This window comes from Sphaeramia orbicularis, chromosome 5, assembly GCF_902148855.1.
Source record: "Sphaeramia orbicularis chromosome 5, fSphaOr1.1, whole genome shotgun sequence".
Taxonomy (NCBI): domain Eukaryota; kingdom Metazoa; phylum Chordata; class Actinopteri; order Kurtiformes; family Apogonidae; genus Sphaeramia; species Sphaeramia orbicularis.
Window position 1 is genome coordinate 30,166,085 of NC_043961.1, and position 20,815 is coordinate 30,186,899.

Consider the following 20,815-nt stretch of genomic DNA (forward strand, 5'->3'; position numbering starts at 1 on the left):
ATGGAAGTCAATGTGGAAATGCAGTCCAACGATCTGGATTCCACTCACAGCAGCACAAAGCCTGGGATTCATGACAGGGATCCCAAAAGAGTCAACCAGTGCCTAAAGGTAAATAATTCTCACTGTCATTAGAATTTAATAAGCATAAAACACAAATTCAACTGGGAACACACCACAGGCCAAAAAGAAGAAGTAAAATAAATAAACAAGTTATAAATGTTCTTCTTACAACTCCACTGAAAACAATCAGAAATGTTGAGATTCATCCTTAAATTAGTTTTTAGATGTTTTGAGTCATATTTTGTAGCTTGTAATGATCACTCTCTGTTCTTATAGTTTTAATTCTTCATTCAAAAATGAAAATATATCGTATGTTCTTACATGTCTTATATTTAATTGAAAAATCAAATATGGTATCAATAGTCAAGCATCAATTTGCTGCACAATACTGACCTCAGGTGGCCAGAATCTTCCACACAGTGTTGTACCTCCAAAAGGCAAAAGACAAAACTGGAATTATTTGGATCTTAAATACTCAGAAACATTTACAATGAAGTTACTTTGGATGGAGCTGTGAGTTATTTTTGTCCAAATGTACAAATAAAGGAATGATGTAAGATAATATATATTGTCAAAATTATTCCTTTCCTGTCCAAAGTCCATGCATTTATACTAAGCTGGATTACTATAATACCTCACTATCAGGATACCCTGTGAATAACTCCCTTAAAAGCCTCCACTCAGTCCAAAATGTGACTATAAGAGCTCGTAGAAATGATCATATTTCTGCCAGATTAGCTTCTTTTCAGCAGATCCATGTAAAAGAACCTATTCAACTAGAATTCTTGCTCTGCTGTCAGTGCAGTTTTACGTGTATTTTTTGAAAATGTAGATGTGGTTTGATGACTCTTATAGTCAGGACTAGTTCAGGAAACACTGCACCACCCCTACTCTACAGCCTGAGGCTTCTGGGAGATCTTCCACAATACAAAGAGCACATTCCCTCTCATCTCTTTCACTCTCTGTGCATTCATACATCATCATTCCATTACCTCTGTCTTTTCTCTCTTGTAGTTTGTGCTTTTCCCCCTCCGTCCTCTCTCTCATTGCACCTCTCTGCAGGTATTCCTGGCTCCACAGCTGTTTGTTGCTGATGTGTTGCATGGAGTCCAACAAACCTGCACACTATTTGTTTCTTGTTTCTCAAAAATCTGTTTTTCCTCCTTTTCTGTCCATTCGCACCAGCTGGCCAGGGCAGACAGTCACTCACCCTTGACCTGGTCCTGTTGGAGGTTTATTCCCACTAAAAAGGCATTTTCCCTTCCTGTTGTTGCCAAGTGCTTGCTCAAGGGGGATTTATTACTATTTCACCATAATGCAGTAAGGTTTTGACCTTACAATGTGACATGCCTTTGGAGGTTTTTTGTTATTTGGTGCTATATAAATAAAACTGGACTGCACTGATTTGTATTGAAAGATCCCCTGTGGTGTAAATTACATCATGTGATAAAATTCAATGTGCAGTGCATTCATTTATACTACATTCCGCCTCCTCCTTGAGGCGCTTTGAAATTAAATGAAGATATATTGCTTTCACACATCATGTCCAAGCACGCAGTAATCAGGGTTGTATTTCTATATGCCTGGAAAAAATGGAGCATCCAATCTCACACTTACCATGTTCCTGTATGTGTGTGTTGAGGTCACGTTTGAAGATGTGATTGCAGAGCCGTCATCGGTGCGGAGCTTTGATAAAGTGTGGTTGTGGAGTCACGCCCTGTTTGAGGTGTCCAGACTGTGGTGTTACCGCCTCATCTCCCTCCTGCTGGCCGTTCCAGTCTCACTGGCAGCTGGACTCCTGTTTGCCGTGGTCAGCTGCCTTCATATTTGGTGGGACTTTTATCACACTACTGAGATTAAAGTGGTTTCTAATTAATTTCTTATTATGTTTCTGGTTAGTTCTGTGAGGGTCATTCAAGAATATGCTTATGTTTTCTCCACCAGGCTCATTATGCCCTGTGTGCAGCTCCTTTTCATCAACATGCACTGGGTCCGGACTGTGTGGGGGGGCTTCCTCCACATCCTCATCAGCCCCCTTTCAGCCAGTATTGGGAAGTGCTGCAGTGGCATTAGCATCACTCTAAAAAAAGATGAAGACAGGCAAACACAGACAAGAATTCTCTGAAAGCAAAAGGCAGAGAAGACATCGGTCAGTGTTACACAGGAAATGATGGTGTGATTATCAGATTTTAACTTCTCTTTCAGAATATCATAATGAATATACAGAGGTTCTCAGTTCCCTAATTTGTTCCAGTGATGAATATGTTATGTACAGTATGTTGTTAACACTTCAGTGTTAATTAACTAATGTAAACAATTAAAACCAAAGTTATATTGTTGCTGGAAAACCCCACAGCAGTTCATTTACAATACTGCCAACTAAAAGATGAAGCTACAGGCCTTATCGCATTTAATAATTCTGTGTTATTCAAGCGTGTGTTCATTTCTCATATCATATCATCGTCATATCACAAGTACAATCACCACATATAACCCGTATCAGTGAATCCTTCTGGTGTTTAACATCTCAGTCTGATGTATTAATCTGACTCTGACTCATAAAAACAAATAGGCTCAGACTGTAAAAGCTGCTGGAGAAATTATAGGTTGACAACAAACACCACTAGATTTGTTATACAACCCTCCTGTGTCCAGGGAAGCCCTGTCCATTGTTAGTAATACGGACCTCCCTTTGTTCTGAATCTAAATTAATGCCTTTAGGGTGACTGTATAGAATGCCTCTGGCAGGCAAAAAGATATATAAGGGATTATTTGTGACAAACAGAGCTGGCATAATGAACAAGCAGCTGTAAATATCCCCATAGTGCATTGCTGACATTAATTGTATGTGTGTATTAAGTGTTTGTACTGGCTAAAAGGCTTTTTCCCTATGACATCAAAGGTCACAGCAATAACAAAGATGCAAAAGACTCCTTAAAGCTACAACTTTTCTTCTTATTTTTGTAAGTTTCATTACTTTTTTCGTAACAGACAAGAATATGCAGTAAATTTGAAGGGGAATTCACTGCAAATGTTATCAATAGCCAAAATATACATAGTTTTATCTGAAAAATTCAGAAAAAACTTAGACTACTATCAGGTTTGTTGTTTTGCCAAGGTTATCATTAATATATATGCATTTCTCAATCTTTATGTCACGATACAAGCAGAATATGAGTCAGCAATAAAACAAATTTCAGAAAAAAATGTAGACTAAAATGCAAGTATTTAATTTGACTTCTCTTCACACTTAACATGTCTTGAAATCTTCAGTGCAGAAAATATGAGATTTACTGTTCTAAGCATCAGATGTTTTACACTCTTTCATTCCACACACGGATGGTTCTTAGTGTTTGGGGTGCTGTTTGTTAGGAAAATGGGACTAATCACAGTAATACAGAAGTTTTTCTATAGATGTTGTTTATTACTGATTTTTGTGCTTTTTTAAAGCTGTGTACATGTATTTTCTTGTTGTATTTAAATACAGAATGCAAAATACATCTGCATGCTTATTTAAAAAGACAGTGAAGTTAAATATGGCCTAATAATTCTGCACAATACTATATAATTACATATAATCTAACATTTTATGATTGAACTTCATGAGTTTTGTGCATCTGTACAACTGGTCCTCACAGCAAAATGTTTGAAATGGAAAATGAAAAAAAAAAAAAAAAATCACAACACTTGGAGTTTGAGTTCTGTATTGTTGTATCTCATAAAATCCTGTATAAATGACTTCAACTAAATTGACTCATGACAAATATGTTGGTAAATGTAGTAATCAAACAGCTCGGTACTGACTCATTTAGGTGAAAGCACCACTGATATTTGTAAACACACCCAAAGTACTGATACTTACATCTATATAAGGTCTCCATATGTAGGTCTGAGAGCTATGCATGTACATTAAATGAAAGACAGGAGCCAGTGCAGCCTCAGCTGATTGCCCTGACACCCATAGCGGCAGAGGTATGCCCACCCTGGCTTTCTGCTGAGCTATTTCTGTCCTTGCTTTCATGCCTAACTGGCCTCTTCTCTCTACACTGCCACGCCAGGAATACTCTTATAATTGGGTTGGCTCCTGATCACATGCACTCTGATCCCATTCCACCACCCGCGACTTGCCCCAGTCTCCACCACCAGGGAACTGGGGTAAGGAAAGCCAATCCCAGCTCTAAAGTCACGCTTCCTGTCCTGTTCGTACACTCCACTGATTGAGATAAATAGCAACAGGGAGCTGCTGGTGCTTTGAGACCTTGTACCAGTTTTAACAGGGGGACTATCTCAGTACCTCCTCCACTCCCTCTTGCTGTGGCAACACCACACTCCATGAGTTTGTTTATCCAACACGCTGATATAGAAAGCTATGACTGATAGCAACAACTGCACAGCCAAGGAAGACTGAATCACATTTATTTTAAGGGACTATTGAATTTTATGTATACTGCCTAGCTGAAATCTGAAATATCTGATCAGGCTTTGGACCCACCCTGTGTAAACTATCCCACCATAAAGACACTGAGAAATATATATGTAATTGTTGAGGTTGCAATTATGCAGCAGTTTATTTGAAGTGAGAATAATAATTGTTCTTCTTTAGACTCCCTCTGGCTAAATTGCATTTCTCGTCAGCGCGCCTCTCAGCTCTTTCATTGGGACATTGCATAAGCAAACAAACATTAGCATTCACAAATATATTTAGCATGTAATACAGGAAAATGGCAACATAACATCGGAGGCCTGCTATTGCTGTAGTAATAATGACATCATCAAAAATCCTAATAAACAAAACCATCAAAAAAACATATGCTGATTGCATTTCTGAGTGTAGCACAGTCTAACAACCTTTTAATGTGTTTATATTATCATGTATCGTCTGGATGTCTGCAGGGAAGTGCACAGTGTTATGTTCCAAACAAGTTGACTTGCAGATCTAATAAGTTAGAAGAAGTTGGAGAAATACTTTGCGTCTTTTATAAGACGTCAGAAGTGAATCAAGCTCCTTGTTGTCAAAAGCAGATGACGATCATCTATTGACTTATTTCAGTTCTGAATAATGGATCAAGATTTCCAGATTCTGTCCTGCAGCACTTTATGCTCAATAAACCCTGGAACAGTATTCTCAGAAATTCTCCTCTATATTTATACAAACTCATGGTTAGCTGCTTTTTTTTTTTTTTTTGATACAAAACCTTTTCATGAAACTTTTACTGAGTTTTGTTGCTTTTACTGAATTTTGTCCCTGCTCTGCAAAATAGGAAACTGACTGAATGAACAGACTTCAAGGTTATATTCTTACAAATGCTGGTGTTACATAATTTTCAATAAAATGGTGAGTGTTTTCTCTATGCTGCTCCATCTCTATTAAATATTTTGGTTTGTGCATGTGTTCTTCTTATAAACTACATCTGTCTTGAAGTAAATACTTGTCTTCTGGGATTAATAGGGAGCACAGATCATTTTCATTAAATGGTTTAGAAAGATCTGTTGATCTTAGATCTTTTTGTAGATGCTCTCAAATGAGGTGTTACATTCAGACGTGGATTCTGTATTTTTTTGTGGGTTTGGGGGGTCCATGGCCCATATTCAGTGATATCTGATGTTGTGGGCTGTGTTACACCATCCCTGAATCAGATCATGATGTTTCCTTCTAGCTTTTTTTTTTTTTTTTTTTTTTTTAGATATCATTCAGAATAACTTATGATATCTTGCAAAAGCTGTAGCTGTTGGTTTTCTGTCTGTGTATGATGAAACACTCCATATTTTTGTATTCTTGGCAGACTGGTGAGTGTTGACAATGGATGAATGTTGAATTGAGCGCTGCTTTTGCAGATCTTTTTGGCAGTGATCAATGCAGTAATAGTGATTATTAATATATCAATTAATTAACAAAGAGAGGGACTATTGCTAAAGTGGAAGAGTGGGTTATCCACAAAGGTTGGTAGTTTGATCCCCAGCTTCTCCTGTTAGCATGTCACAGTGTTCTTGGACAAGATACTCAACCCTAAATGACTCACCACTGTTGTATGAACACAACTTAAATAGAGGTGTTATTATTGCACTCCATTTATCATTATGTAAGTATGTATTGTTTCTCTGTCTGAACAGCACAGTGAGCATCATTGATTTATAGACTAGAGCAGTCATGCAGAGGAGATGGATATTGGTAAAGTAAAAATAAATAAATAAATAAATAAAAAAAACTTAAATGATGTATTGTGTTGCTGTTGTACAATTCAGATACAAGAACAACTTTTAAAATTATTTTAATTTTGACCCAAAATAGAATATCTATGTCTGAGCCTCAAAAACCTTCCATCTACTTTTCTGTGGCAGGCTATTTATTATGATTTGGTTCTTTGATTTTGCATTATTGCATTGCAGTGTTTGGTACATTTAGGAAATGATAGAGCTACAATAGATCAATGTTTTTTCCAACAAATCACAGAACTGATAAACTGTGAAGAAGGAAAAAAATACATTGGTATATGTGGAGTCACTTTTATGAACAAAAGTGACTTTGTGCTATTGAGTTTAACAAAAAAAGGCTGCAGGTAATGAGATGAGATTAGATTAATTTTAATTATCCTCTACTGGAAATTCAATTAAAGTAAAAGAATAAAAACAAATAACTGGCACATTACGTAAAGACTAGTCATACCACTAAGAAGATTATATATTTTCAAGACTGGTGTCCAGTCGAAATGATGAGTTTACAAACCATTAGCTAAGGAATTGGAGATGGGGTACAATGCACATTTTAACTGCTGAAATGTTCAAATATTCTTTTTTAGTTTTGTATATAAGCTACTGATTTTTACTATATAAGACTCACTTCAGACCAACAATAACTGTCCAAAAATACTTGTTAATCATTTCCACTGAGTCCTATGGAGCCTGTGTATGGAGTATGGAGGTGTGTTTGTGCTCGCTGCCTCACTCTGGAGTGGAAGTTCGTGCCACTGTGTAAACCCAGCCCATCCTGCCCCACAACCCTATGTGAAATGTGACACAACCCTGGGTTCTCCTTTAAGGCATGCCTTTTCTGTCTTTGTGCATTACATTGTGTGTATGAGTGTGTATGTTTGTGTGTGTACCCTGTGTGTGTGGCTACCTCTGTGTGTGCAGGGCGGGGGTCAGGCCTCCATTTTTACCAGTACGTCTGCAGCAGCTGTCCACTGGCATGTCAGTGGGAGCGTCACAGTGGTGATACAGGGGTTCACAACTGAACTGAGGCGGCTGTGTGCAGTTTGATTCAAGCAGATTTACACACAGTCTGTCTCCGGCCCGTCCAGGACCTGTAGCCCCACCATGGCGGATCAGTACCAGTACAACACCAATGAAGAAAAGATTGTTAAGGACAGCCACACCAAGGAGATCGATCTAATTAACAGAGACCCCAAGCAGATCAACGAGGACGTGGTGAAGGTTTGTGCAGCATGGACACACCACCCTATCATAGTCAGGATTAATGTAAATGTAAACCCTGTTTTGGCATCTATGGACACATGTGAAGAAAGTGTATAAAGAGGTTATTAGGAACAAAGACAGGAGATCATTCTGTATAGCTGTCTGGAAAATCCCTAAATAGACCAAGAGCTATTTCTGTTCTGTGAGCAGAACATGGAGTTTATTTTTGGTGGCAGAAGAGTGTGAAACTGATACTGTGCTATCACATTTTATTTAGGTTTGACAAGTTTATATTGTGACTGTTGCCATGTTGAATGAAATATTTTCCGAAAGGATAACACTGAATATATATTTATATTAAGAACTGTATAAATTAAGTAAGTGATGAGGCGTAAGTAGAACATACTGTATGTTTTGTGTCTGCTGGGTGCAGTGTGGAACAATCTAGAGGCCTTCTGTCCATTCTCATAACCAACTGTAGCTTACACAGAGTTTGGGTACATTAAGTGAGACACCAGCACTTAGAGCTGCCACACTACACCAGCTTTTATTGCAGTTATTGATGAAACCATATTCTGCTGAGATGATTTTTCTATGATAAAACACAATGAACTGGTAAAATCTTTTGAACCATTCACAATATTTCCCTAATTGCATTTTACCAAGAATATCTCATGTGTCCATTGATTGAAAACTGCTGTTCTTTTTGCAGAAATTGAATAGGATCAAACAGACTAGATCGTGCAGAGAAAATATAAAGCGGTGCATGACCACTCATTCATTCAGGGGATGATCTCTGCTGCGATCTCTACGGGAAATACACGACAAGTCGTTACTCCCCCTGCTGATCCTATCCAGTGGTCTGGAAGAAGAACAAAATGTTTCAGATTTGTAACATCTTCACCAGCCGTGATTACTGTCAAATTAATTATCATTTCACAACAGAGTCTCAGCTGAGGAGGAGAAAGCCAGCTTTTCCAAACCAGCAGGTGATAGATCCCAAAAATTTAAAGCAGCAATGCATTCTTATGCTCATGTATTTTACATAAGGGGAACTTTAGATGCTAAAATGTGTCAAAATGGAGCTTTTAAGTCATATAAACTCCATTGTGACACATTTTGGGTGCAGCATTAAAAGCCACTTCAAAGATTTGCCTGTATGCCTCCATATTAAGCTTTTTTTATTTCTGTGAACAGCACCAGATAATTGGTTTCTCTGCATAAATTCGACTTCACCCGCCTGTAGTTCTGCAAACATCATCTTAACACTTAACATTGTCATGCACCTATTATGTGGAGCTCACAGATGTCTGATGGAAGGGGAACATAAAAGCCTGCGTGCCTTCTGGGATTAATAGTAATAATAATCTGTTTTAAATTCCAGGTGGAGTTTGAGGACGTCATTGCTGAACCTGATGGTACACACAGCCTGGATGGGGTGTGGAAACTGAGCTATACCACCTTCACTGTGTCCAAGTACTGGTGCTACCGCATCTTGTCTGCTGTCTTCGGTATCCCCGTGGCCCTGCTCTGGGGCTTCCTGTTTGCCTGCATCTCATTCTGCCACATCTGGGCTGTGGTTCCCTGCATCAAGAGCTGTCTGATTGAGTCGCAGTGTGTCAGCCGCATCTACTCTCTCTGTATCCAGACCTTCTGTGATCCATTTTTCGAAGCTCTGAGCAAGATCTGCAGCAATGTGCGTGTAGCGCTGCGCAAAGAAGTCTAAGAACTCACTCAGTGTTTTAGTATGACGGAATGAAATGTGGTATCTTTTTATACACCAGAAGATCAATGTTGGCGTTCAGCTTACTCCCTCATACTCCCATTCCTCCTTCTCTCATAACATGCTGTCCCCGCCCTACTGTCCTCATGCTCAGTGCTCTGAGTCCTGACATACCCAGTGTGGCCTCCGTCACCAGAAGCTCTATGACAGCTGCAGCAGGCAGCATGGCTCTATGACAGCTCTGGCACTCCTGGAAGCCTCAGTGCTCCTTACTGAGGGAGGAAAGTGCTGCCTGCCATGTGGAGGAGCTGTGCGCTCTCACATGTAACAAAAAGCTCAGACAATGACTAATGAACTTCCCAACACTGCTTCACCTGTGGACTTAAGCCTGAATGCATAATATTTGGCCATTTTTAAAATTACACCAGTGTCGTATATGTTGCTGTGAGTGGTGTTTGACTTTATACTGACTGAATTGACAATCATGTAGAGCAAAAGCATGTAGCAGCTTAGACATTAGAAAAAAAAACCCACAACAGTGACTAGGAAGTGAAAATGTTTTGTTAACACAAATGCTTTGTTGAGTACTGTCTGATTTCGATGTTGTTAAAATACATTATGTTCTGATGTGTTTTCCATATTTGTAATGACTCCACAGGAATTAATGGACAATTAGAAGAGTGTTTGAGACCAGCCATGTAGATAAATTATTCTCTATATCAGTGTGTGTAAGTTGAATGTAAAACATGCTTGTCTGCATATTTCAGACTAGTACATGTACACAAGCATAGGCCTAACTACTGATGGAGTTCATTTTAAAAAGCCTGTCCATGACATCCATTTTAATGTAAGTATTATTATTTTTGTCTGGAAACAACTTTGCTATTAAATCTGAAACTGCAGTTGACATTGTCCATGTGAGAAAGTTTTACATCCTATTAAATATTAGAATTCTAGTGTTTTATTTGTATTATAAGCTAAAAACTAAATTATTATTTCTTGTCAGAGGCTTAAAAAATGTCTTTGTCATGTCAGTGACCTGGGAACAGTGACCCACTAGAGGCTGCTGTTGTGTATCTTTAATATATAAAGACACAACAGTAATGTTTAATGTGTAAAAGATGAATAATTCTGTGTCACCGTGCACTTCTTGCTCTGCTTTATAGCTTCATTGTGTTTCATTTGGGCCATTTGGTAGCAATTACTGAAATTATTTAAGCCATTACAAGTAAAAATAAATCCACATTTTGTGTTAATAAAATGTTTTTTCTAAATTAAAAACACTTCAAAGGCATTATCCTATTTAATGATCTGCTGCATTGAACAGTTTAGTTAGTCAGCATCATTTATTTGCAAGGTCATGTTATGAAATGTCATATAAACAACATTAATGGCTTTTACCTCATATTTTACCATTAATGACCATTTACCTGACACACCCCCCAAACTCAGCACAGCATGAAGGTTTAGGGGGAATAAGCAATTATATTGATGTTTATGTTTTTTATTATTCAAAATAGATTTTCATAACCAACTTGTGTTTATCCACACAAAATTTAATGAGCAATTCTAAAAAAACAAAACGAAGTAAAGACTGTATTTCTGAATAAACGGATCTCATCAACAACAGACACTGAACATGTTTGCTCTTTTTTGCTTTCTATAAATGATTTATTAAGATATGGAGGAATAAAAATGCATTCATACCAAACATTTTTAATGTGGTTTATTAAGATTTGAGGGATGTAACTCCTGAAAGCAGACACAGGATTTTCTTATAAACTGTTTATTAACATTTTATATTTAACATTTCAGCAAATGTTTCTTAGTATTGTTTTGATCATTAAAATAATACAATGTAATAAGACTTCTACAGACTAATACTCCAGGATTCCTATTTTACATCCCACTGTGAAGCCTATAATGATCACAGACATCTGAGGCTGCAGTTTGTGCTGTTGTTGAACTTTCTTGTCTTACATTATGAGTTCTCAGTGTAAATGACAGAAAGACAAATGATCAGGAAAATTGAAGACTATTGTAAGAAATGGAGATGACAGTGTAGTACAATTAAAAAATTATGAATATCAAAAGGGCAAAGTGACTTGAATTGCATAAAACATTAAATTAATTCTTGCTTTTATTCAGATCACTGCTATGATAATTGATTTTGATTAAATGTCAGGTTTAACATGCAAGAACAATTAATTCTAAAGTAGTTTCAGTAAAGTAATAGGACTAAATGGCAGTCTCATGCTTAATTATCTCTGAGAAAAAGAAAAAAAACGAGAGAGTAGCTTGCCACAGTTTATTTTATTATCACTTCTTGCAGAAAAATGCATGATACAGAGACATTTCCAGAAACAGTTTAGTACACGTCACTGGTTCGCACACTTCCAAGTTTTCAACTCAATTATGCATTTGAGGCATAACAGGATGTTCAAAGATCGAATGTGCTGCCAAGAATTCGCAGGAACTCAGAAACGTTAGTGCATGGACAAACATCCCAATGCGAACACTAACAGCCCCCTGCCAAGGATCTCTTCTGAAGACTTGACTCTAAAGGGGCTAATCAGTACAGGATCAGTGCTGCTATGAATAAATCATCACCGAGCTTAGTTATGCAGTTTTTAGTCTTTGTTTAGTTTTTTTTAAATCGTCTTTTTTAAGCAATGACAACCATAATATCTCACATCTAACAATATGTCAAGTAACAGTTTACATGAATGCAATCCATTGCAAATATAACAAAGTGAACAACATAGTACACAATATTCATAGCAAGTGTGCTTAATCACTTTCGTCATAACACAGACGGACAAACAAGATCCAAAAGCTTTGCTGGTGACCACAACTGAATCCATAATATATTGGAAATTGTTAACAACACTCTTTTCCTTATTCTCTTTTTGTGCCAAAAATCTATAAATATACATATGTATGGGGAGAAAAAAGTAAAAACCAAACAGACAGAAGATTCAGTTGACTGCAGAGCTTGATCCATGATTATCTAATAAGTGTTTATTAACTATATTTTGCCAGTCTAAGGCTAAACTAATCTCAATAACCCAATCCAGTTTCACTTCTCCATGTAATGTACTGTAAACTAGAACGCTGTGGGCTTGAACAGAAAGCCGTAGGGTGTAAGGTATCCAAAGGACTGCTGAGTATTTTATGGACGAGGGCATGTGGCGAAAGGCAGGTAGAGCAGCGTGAAGGAGGGAAAAACAGGCAGGAGCTTATGTACTAGAAGTCTGTGTGATGCTCCTCTGACTGCTAGTGCTTTTAATAACAAAGGTTGAGGAGTTGCTCTTGTGGCTGGAGTCAAAGTCGCGCTCACAGTGACACTGGGATGACTTGAGGTAGCGGGTGGAACAGCACAGAAAGTTCTGCCTAAGATCCTGGAACAAATGGCCTGCGAAGCACATGTAGATCCAGGGGTTACAGCAGCTGTTGAGGCTGGCCAGCAGCATGGAGATGATGAAGGGCATGGCTGCAGGAAAAGAGAGAGACTGTAGTGAGATATCTAATCGGATTGGACCAATGAGGCAACAGAATGTGTGACAAATTTGACAAAGGTATTTTGTAGTATTATTACTTCAAAATATTAAAAATGAGCTAACTCATTATTAGTGCTTAGAAAAGGAGCTCTGAAGAAAAAAAAAATGCCAGTGAGTTGGATTGTAGAGATGTAAACTAAATCTATTCATACTGAGAATCTGACGGATTTACGTGACCACTAGAGGGAGTAGAGAGTCACTCTGCTGGTCTACCATGGTGAGGAAAAATAATGCCACTGGGCATTTGAGCAGTCAGAAAGTGACAAGATGGGATGAGAATCACCAAGAAACAACTTTAAAGGAGTAATATCTTGCCTTTTTAAATGGAATTATGCATTTTCAAACATTTACCTGTGGTCTACATAAACTGTAAATGCTATGCTTGGGTTTGAATTCTTCATTAATAAAACTCCACAGGTCCATCTTCAACCCTATTTCTGAGTAATAACATGAGATAGGTCTTTTAGAGCACTGGCCCTTTAAAAGCAAATGAGCCAGTTCACACCCCACCCCCTCCAGGTTGTTGGCTGTGCTTTTCTGTCCCATTCAGCTACTTGTGTTCATTAATACAACCAACAACTGAATATTGTAGGTAATCGGCTCAAAGTTTGGACATATTTTCAGTATGGACTACAACCACTGCTGCTGACAAACAATTATGGCGTACTCTGAGAAATGTTCATCGGAAGTCTTGACCTTATATGAGCAAATGTCATGACATAACTAGTTATAAAATGGAACAAATTTAGAAGGAATTAAAGCAGGTTGTAGAAATCCACTTGATTTTGAACTATTAGGGTCCCCAAATACACAAATAAATGTACCAAAGACTAATCAAAGTGGGTTTAGCAAAATATGACCCCTTTAAGAGTCGAAGTGGCAAAGCGGTGTTATTATGTTTGCTATGTATTGATTCATGGTTCAGTCTCAACTGTGTCAGTTCGGACCTTCTTTGGATGATTCCAAACAGATCTTTACACAAACTGTACAGAAAACAGGGAGATTTTTGGTTTTACTGTGGCTGTTTTCTGTCTAAAAAAGAGCTAAGCTAACAGAGCTATAATGTAAACTATCAGCTGATGTGGCAGGAGACAGTTGTAAGACACATTGTTGTTTTAAATTAAATTAATGCATCATACATGCAATCATACATTAAGACATGACAGAATTATTTGTTCTAGCTATCAGAGGTTTTATTGTGTTTCTTCTCTGTTTTAAAGCCTTGGCCTTAAAGTGGAAAATCACATATAATGTATTATAATAAGTGTTGTATAAATAGTGATAAATAAGTATTGAATTGAAATGATTTGAATTAAAGTTAACTTAATTGAATTCAATTAATCAAATTTAATTTAATTTCATTGAAACAAAATGAAATGAAATGAAATGAACTGAATTGAACTGAAGCTAGTGGGTACTTTCTATTTAAAAGCAATTTAATGTTGGTAATAGGCTAGTGGATTCATATGTTCTTATAGTAATTTCTGCTCAGTGGTGATAACAGAAACATAATGGTTTCCTTTTCAAACCAGAACAAGAAGGAACAGATTTCCTAAAAGCTTCCGTAAGTCTTGCAAGCACACTCAAGGTTACAAACAGAACAGGGGAAATGTTGCTCACACATTGTTGTGGTGATAAAACATGGCAGGAAGCCTGCAATGGCACATTAGATGACATTTACGCTACGTCAACTTCATCATCCACCTGACATTTAGGACCTGAATTTTTTGATTTATATAACTGGTTGTATGCCATTTTTAACATCTTTATGCGTGTTGCTAATCTTTCTCTCAGCCTGTCTGCTCCTGATGTTCTCATGTTCTCGGAGCTCTGATGAAAATTGCAGCATCAGTGATTTCTAGAAGGGCACCCATGTCGAAAGCATGATTACTAAGAAATGATAAGAGTTTTATTATGAAACCAAATCATGTGTTTAACTGAGTGTAGATAATTCATTTACCCTTTAAATACAGTGTTGTAGAATCTAATTATAACTTTTGGCTAACACATTAACCCATAACCTTTTACATAAACAAGAAATGAGAACTAACAGATACTATACTTGTCTACTGAGCAAGAACATTTTTATTTATTAATGTTATGCAGCAAAAATATATGAAGGAATCAGCAGATAAACATAGTAGAGAGCCGAGTCTTGATCTAATTTGAGTAACGGGGGATGTCGCTAAAAAGTATTTCCTGAATTAGCCCACGGTGTCTTTCATAAGCAAATAATAAATCAAACTGCAAATGGAAAGGCAGAGTTATGATCCCCTGAGTAGTTCATTGGTATGAGCATCAGAACTGACACTGACCAGTCTGAAAGACCCATTCAGCAATTCATTAACGACAACGATTCACTGAGCATAAACAAGTAATGAAGTCATTTTGATTTGAGGCAATTTTAAAGATAATATGCTCAGAGAGATTGTCATGAAAACTGTTTTAAGCATTTCTCCCTTGTAGCTAGAATGCTTAGTAGGAAAACAGCATTTAAACTCTTGGCTTTGTGTTGAATTGAACACTAGATTTTGTGTCCATCAAGCACTTAATAAAATCAATAGTACACAGAGTGTGAGTCAGCATCAGGGAGTGCAGGGCTCAGCTGGGTAAAAGGTTAGTGTTCACACTTTTTTGGGTTCTTGTGTTAGTGTCTGAGTCAGGGTTTAACCTTCAGGTGTCATTGTCCTCTGCATAATCAAATCTGTCTGGCTGTTAAATGTGAAGTTACAGATGTCAGTGATGTCACTGACATAGTTTGGAGGAAAGAGACGTCTGATATCTTCTGACATTTTCAGAAACTGCACCGATGCAGCAGTGCTCCAAATGCTAAACTTCCCAAGCAGCTCAAACACGGTACATTTATGTTGCTGTGTAGACAGATTTCCAACTAAAGATCAATATTTCTAACACTGAAAATATGTTTCAGTACGGCTCCAGTTTTCATTAAACTCTGATCCTGTTGTTCATGTGGTTTGTGTATTTTTCAAACCATGCCACAAAAAACTATCGTTGTTTTTATTTGACTGTAGAATTTTGCCGAACTCCGCTTGCACATTTCTTTTTCTTTTTTTTAGAGACTGGCCTTTGAAAGACAGAAAGCAACCTTTAAGTAGTAAACAACCACTTGTTGAAGTGTCAGCTTGATGGATGATGAAGATAAAACACAACACTGTGTTTTTATTAGATTAAAAGTCAGAGAAAAACAACTCACTGTTAAGGCACGAATCACTGACAAAATGTTAGAGCCAGTTTTAGTGTGAACATATTAAATTATAGTAAAGAATAATGGTTTGATGAGGTATCTTATTTAAATATTTGTTCTTGGCTTATACACAGTGATGACAAAGTGATAACTGAATTTCCTGTCTGTTCCAATGTTGAACTACATCACAGTTTATATACAGTCATTTCCACTGTTGAATGACTGCCAAATCCGCTATAGATCGGTCTCACCTTATAAACACCAGGTTTATCTTCTTACTGAAAATTTTTGAGACTGTTTGAGTCTTTACATATGGAGATTCTACATCCACAGGTTCTACATCTGTCTGTCCTCGGCCGCCTGCTTCCTCACTTTGCTGACTATGACTCTAATGGACACTTTATCTCTGCACACACAGGTGACACTCGAGCCATATCTCTTGTACACAAACATTTGCACATGTTCACGTGGAGAAAGGCCAGACATCAGCCCCCCTCCTTCACTGAGCCAGACTCTGCAACAGAAAAGGACTTAATCACGTTCTTTCCCATTCAAACACTTTTTTGGCAACTTGAATATCTGTAATAGATGTTGATTCCTCTTATTTCAACAGACCATTGAGTAAATGTCTCCACTTTGACACTGTTTGGGTGTTTTCTGATAGCAAAGTCCTGCTCTAAAGTGGAAGGAGCTGGTGTGAACAATGCAGCTGAGGGTCAGAGAGCATCTACAACCGGTCAGCTGAAGCCAAAGAAAGGTCCAAAGGCCTGCAACACCAAAGAATGTTTACTGTCTGCCCATCAAGAAACTTCCTGACATTATGGGAATATTTTTAGGATATTTGTTTTATCAGTTTGTTTTTGTAGGAAATGTTTAGTCTTTTCCCTTTTGTCCATGGAAACAACTTTGAAGCTTTAAAGAGATGTGTTTGGAGGAGAAACTTCATATTGTCTTTTGGTACTATAATTCCTTTTCATCCGCAAGGGGATGTAGACTCATTACACTGCAAAAGTCCTCAGATGAATAACTCTAATAATATTAACCTTTACATTTCCAATAAAACACAAATCCCTCTACCCTCACCCCCCCCCCCCCCCCCACACACACACACACACACACACACACATTAGAGCCTCTCTTAACCCATAAAGACCCAAACATTCACTGGCGACCAAAACCATCGACAGATCTAAACTGTTTAATATCTGTTGATCCATTAATCCTATCAATACATGTAAATAATTGGTGTAAAATACAGTTTGTCATCTTTTCATGGTCATCAGCTATGACACATTATGACGTTCAGAGGCTCCATAGTTGCCGTGGAAACACAGTCATCTTCTACAACCTTGTTTCACCAGTAAAACCCATACAGTTTGTTAAATCACAGTAGATGGAGACACTTGTTTTTATGTTCAATTAATGTTGTATTTTACAGAAAAAGTCACTTTTTCTTTAGTTTTCTCTCTTTCTAATATAATAACCTTCAGGTTTAATCTGAGCTTTTATAAACATCTACATGATCAGTAAATTAAATATAGGAAAATACATGGTTTTCATTGAAATATGCAAAATACAGAGGATAATATTATAATAAATGGTGATAAATCACTTAAGAAAGGTCAAATAGAGAGAAAAAAGTCATTTGAGAACTGCCACAAAAGTAACACTGGGTCTTTATGGGTTAAACATGACACAAAGGCTAATATTCACTTGTGACTTTGGTTCACTTCTACCTCAGTGTAATTAAAGATGAAAAAATAGATACCATGTTTCAACTGTGACGTCAGGTAGTCGCATTAAACCCTCTGTTATGGATGGGTGTGACCAGCAGGTCGATACATATAGAGAGCACATACAGTGGCCCATTGTGGTTAAATGTCAACGAGGATCTCCAACGTGTCCTGCAGGCACAAATAGGCTGCTTGGCGCGCGGTCGTGCACACTAATTTGATTAATGATTACCCGTCAGTCGGTGTGTGCAGCCACAGCAGGGTGCGAGGAAACACACACACCACTTTGTGCGCACCTTTATCCTTCTTTGAAGACCCACTCAGTATTTTTTCTGATCACGCAACAGGTGCATTAAAATTCCACGATTTTAACATGAAAAATGGAATAGTAGTCTGTATTACCTGCATGGTTTTAGAGGTAAAAGGTGATTAACCCTCAATTTACCCACTGAGAGACCAGTCAGTCTGTGAGGGACATGATATGTTCTAAAATGTCATTTTATTGTATTATCAGTTTGGTAAACATCAGTGACTCACAAACAACGGACATTTTGATACGTCTGCAATGACACAATATGAAACCAACAGAATGAATAACCCAAATGTGGTCTGGTTTTGTCCTGAGGCTAGAACTCATCCACGGTTTCTTTTCAGAGCTTCGGATCGGAGACTGGTTACCGCACCCTGACTCTCTGTTTGTGTTGACACAGAGCTCCATTCACCAAGAATCACCCCTAAAGCAAGAATACACTCCAAACCGAGGAAAACCTTAAGTCTATTTGCTGTATTTGTGTTTTCGTTTTGTTCTCACTGCATAAGCTTGCGCGCATCCTTGTGCGTAACAGTGCTGAAGCGCACGGCGAAGAGGCAGACAAAACCTCCAAACATTTGCATCAGTTAGTGTTGTCTACAGAATGGACGAAGAAAATGCACATGTGCAGAATTTAGTGCTTTAATATGAGTATTAACACATACAGTGCACCTGCCTTTGCGCACTGATGCGCACAGGAGTGAACATGAAACTTTAAAAATGGACCTACCCTCTCGGGGCGCAGCTGGATCCCACGCAGACCACATCTGGACAGAGAAAAAGGGGGTCCAACAGACAATATAAGCCACGACGATGACAAAAGTCATTTTCACTGTGGTTATCTTCGCCTTGGAGATGAGCCTGACGCTGCTCACACGCGCCAGTGTGTTGCCCTTGGAGGTTTTGGGCGTCAGGCTTATACACTGCTCCCGTTTGGTTTTCAGTTTAAAGTTTTGCCATATTTTGAAGCTTATTAACCCGTAGCAGATGCTTAGTATAGCCACTGGAATGATGTATATGGTGAGACTGATCCAAGTGATGTAAGCTTTGGCTCCCCAAGGCTGCACGAAGTCCCCCCAGCAGTCATACACTCCCGACCCGGCAGAGCCAACCTCTCTGAGGGAAAAGATGAACATCTGTGGGATGCTGAACAGCAGGCTCAGGACCCACGAAAATATGACATAAAAACGATCTTTTCTCCTGTGCAAAGAACGCAGGGGCTGACAAATTGCCAAACACCTGTCTACGGACATCAAAACTAACATGTAAGTGGAGGCGAACATCCCGACGACCTGTAAGTATTTCACGAGCCTGCACAAAATATCTGGTCCGTAAAAGCGAAATGTAATGTCCCATATAAGTTGAGGGAGAACTTGAAATATCGCCACAACCAGATCAGCTATGCTAAGGTGTTTCATGAAGTAATACATGCGGGACTGGCTGTGTTTGGTGGTGTGGATGGCCAGCAGGACGCACAGGTTCCCCGCCAGCGCAAGAAACAACACCAGGGCGAGCACCGTCACCTCCACCTTCGCCACCTCTTCATTCCGCTTCAGGGGGTTCGTCTGGTTGAAACCCCCGGTTCCGTTGATAAAACTTGAGTTCCTCCAGGATTCATTGAATTGCCAAAAGTCGCTTTCATTCAAGATACTTTCCATTGCCGCAGTCTTGTCCTCTGCAGATGCGTCAGGGTTGTGCAGTCATGCAATGGCTGCAAAAGTCACCTGGAGGGTCTCAAGAGAAAAACCCTTCCTTTTCTCTTCACAAGTGACAAGACAAAGGAGAAATATAAAGATGCTCAAAACATTTTCTTTTAATAGTAGAGGCTGAGTTTAACCATCCATTCTTCCTAAAACTGCATCCATGAGTCCAGAGGAAAGCAGCAGATCTTTAAAAGATTCTAAATAACATGCCTCATTTGGAAAAACAAAATGTAGAAAAACCAAAAGAGAAAATAATGTGAATAACACACCTTGGACCTACAAAGCAGCTGCGCTTGGCTCTAAAAGGCACATCACTTGTCAAAGGTGATTCTCCAAAACCAAACTCCTAGACTGAGTAAATCCTCAAAACACACGGTCGGAAAAAAGTGTGTATTTACTTTCGAAATCAGAACTGAAATGTACAATTAAAATATTATGACAAAAAAGATGCGAAGAATTAAAGGCTCCATCTTCATCTCTGGTAAGAATCGAAATGGCAAGCACCACAGCGCATAAGCTGCTGTTGTATCTGTCCCTGGTTCAGTAAATCATCACCACCACAAGGTGGCCGAGTGCATCAGTAGTGTACAGCTCTTGTCGGCGGTCAGAGCCCCGATGTTTTCAGAGCATGAACCCCCAGATCTGCTCTGAATAATGGATCTGAAGCATTCTAAGAAAAGCATATGCGTCCTGACTGTATTGTGTAAATAACTATAGAAGTTTTAATGAAAACAGCTGCTTATTCATTAAACCACTGAACAACTGAGAGGCAACATAGATATAAATTATTTGTGTTACAGGCAAAATATCAGCGTGAAATTAAATTTGTACAGCAAAGTGATTGAAAACATGCACAAACAATCTGTGCAACCGCGTGGTAAATCATATAGCTCAAGGAACAACGACAACAAAAGAGAAAAGAAAATTAAACACTGACACAAACTTGTCACATCAGCAAGACAATACCTTCTGGTAGTGATTGTAAATGGGAGGGTGGAACTATTTCAGACATGAGCCTAAGACCAGAAGAGGCTAGAAAATCAGCCTATGTGCTGTCAAAATGTATTTTTATCATCTGTATCAAACAGTATCTCAGACTGGATTTATG

The 20,815-nt window shown here is 38.3% G+C and overlaps 3 protein-coding genes across 4 annotated transcripts; 2 read left to right on the forward strand and 1 right to left on the reverse strand.

Moving 5' to 3' along the window:
- On the forward strand, positions 1–2,185 carry LOC115419914 (caveolin-2-like). The gene is made up of 3 exons (XM_030134988.1): positions 1–108; positions 1,703–1,890; positions 2,005–2,185. The coding sequence occupies exons 1-3, from the start codon at positions 1–3 to the stop codon at positions 2,183–2,185; spliced, it is 477 nt and encodes a 158-aa protein (XP_029990848.1).
- A 5,054-nt stretch (positions 2,186–7,239) lies between these two features.
- cav3 (caveolin 3) lies at positions 7,240–10,110 on the forward strand. Of its 2 annotated transcripts, none has more exons than XM_030135396.1 (2): positions 7,240–7,491; positions 8,858–10,110. In XM_030135396.1, exons 1-2 carry the CDS (start codon positions 7,375–7,377, stop codon positions 9,197–9,199), a joined length of 459 nt encoding a protein of 152 aa, XP_029991256.1. In that variant the 5' UTR covers positions 7,240–7,374; the 3' UTR covers positions 9,200–10,110. The 2 variants fall into 2 exon arrangements, with proteins under 2 accessions (XP_029991256.1, XP_029991257.1); XM_030135397.1 differs by lacking the exon at positions 7,240–7,491 and adding an exon at positions 7,628–8,462.
- A 1,380-nt stretch (positions 10,111–11,490) lies between these two features.
- Positions 11,491–20,182, reverse strand: oxtra (oxytocin receptor a). The gene is made up of 2 exons (XM_030135395.1): positions 18,735–20,182; positions 11,491–12,689 (listed from the first exon to the last, which is right to left on the reverse strand). Exons 1-2 carry the CDS (start codon positions 19,660–19,662, stop codon positions 12,436–12,438), a joined length of 1,182 nt encoding a protein of 393 aa, XP_029991255.1. The 5' UTR covers positions 19,663–20,182; the 3' UTR covers positions 11,491–12,435.
- Between the last annotated feature and the right edge of the window lie 633 nt (positions 20,183–20,815).

What these genes read in the sequence shown, in the direction of transcription:
- LOC115419914 (XM_030134988.1), top strand. Translation starts at nt 1, where the DNA reads ATGGAAGTCAATGTGGAAATGCAGTCCAACGATCTGGATTCCACTCAC. An exon ending in GAGTCAACCAGTGCCTAAAG is followed by an intron (nt 109 to 1,702) that starts GTAAATAATTCT and finishes GTGTGTGTTGAG; the next exon opens with GTCACGTTTGAAGATGTGAT. An exon ending in GTCAGCTGCCTTCATATTTG is followed by an intron (nt 1,891 to 2,004) that starts GTGGGACTTTTA and finishes TTTCTCCACCAG; the next exon opens with GCTCATTATGCCCTGTGTGC.
- cav3 (XM_030135396.1), top strand. Translation starts at nt 7,375, where the DNA reads ATGGCGGATCAGTACCAGTACAACACCAATGAAGAAAAGATTGTTAAG. An exon ending in TCAACGAGGACGTGGTGAAG is followed by an intron (nt 7,492 to 8,857) that starts GTTTGTGCAGCA and finishes TTTAAATTCCAG; the next exon opens with GTGGAGTTTGAGGACGTCAT.
- oxtra (XM_030135395.1), bottom strand. Translation starts at nt 19,662, where the DNA reads ATGGAAAGTATCTTGAATGAAAGCGACTTTTGGCAATTCAATGAATCC. An exon ending in TCCAGCTGCGCCCCGAGAGG is followed by an intron (nt 12,690 to 18,734) that starts GTAGGTCCATTT and finishes CTTTTCCTGCAG; the next exon opens with CCATGCCCTTCATCATCTCC.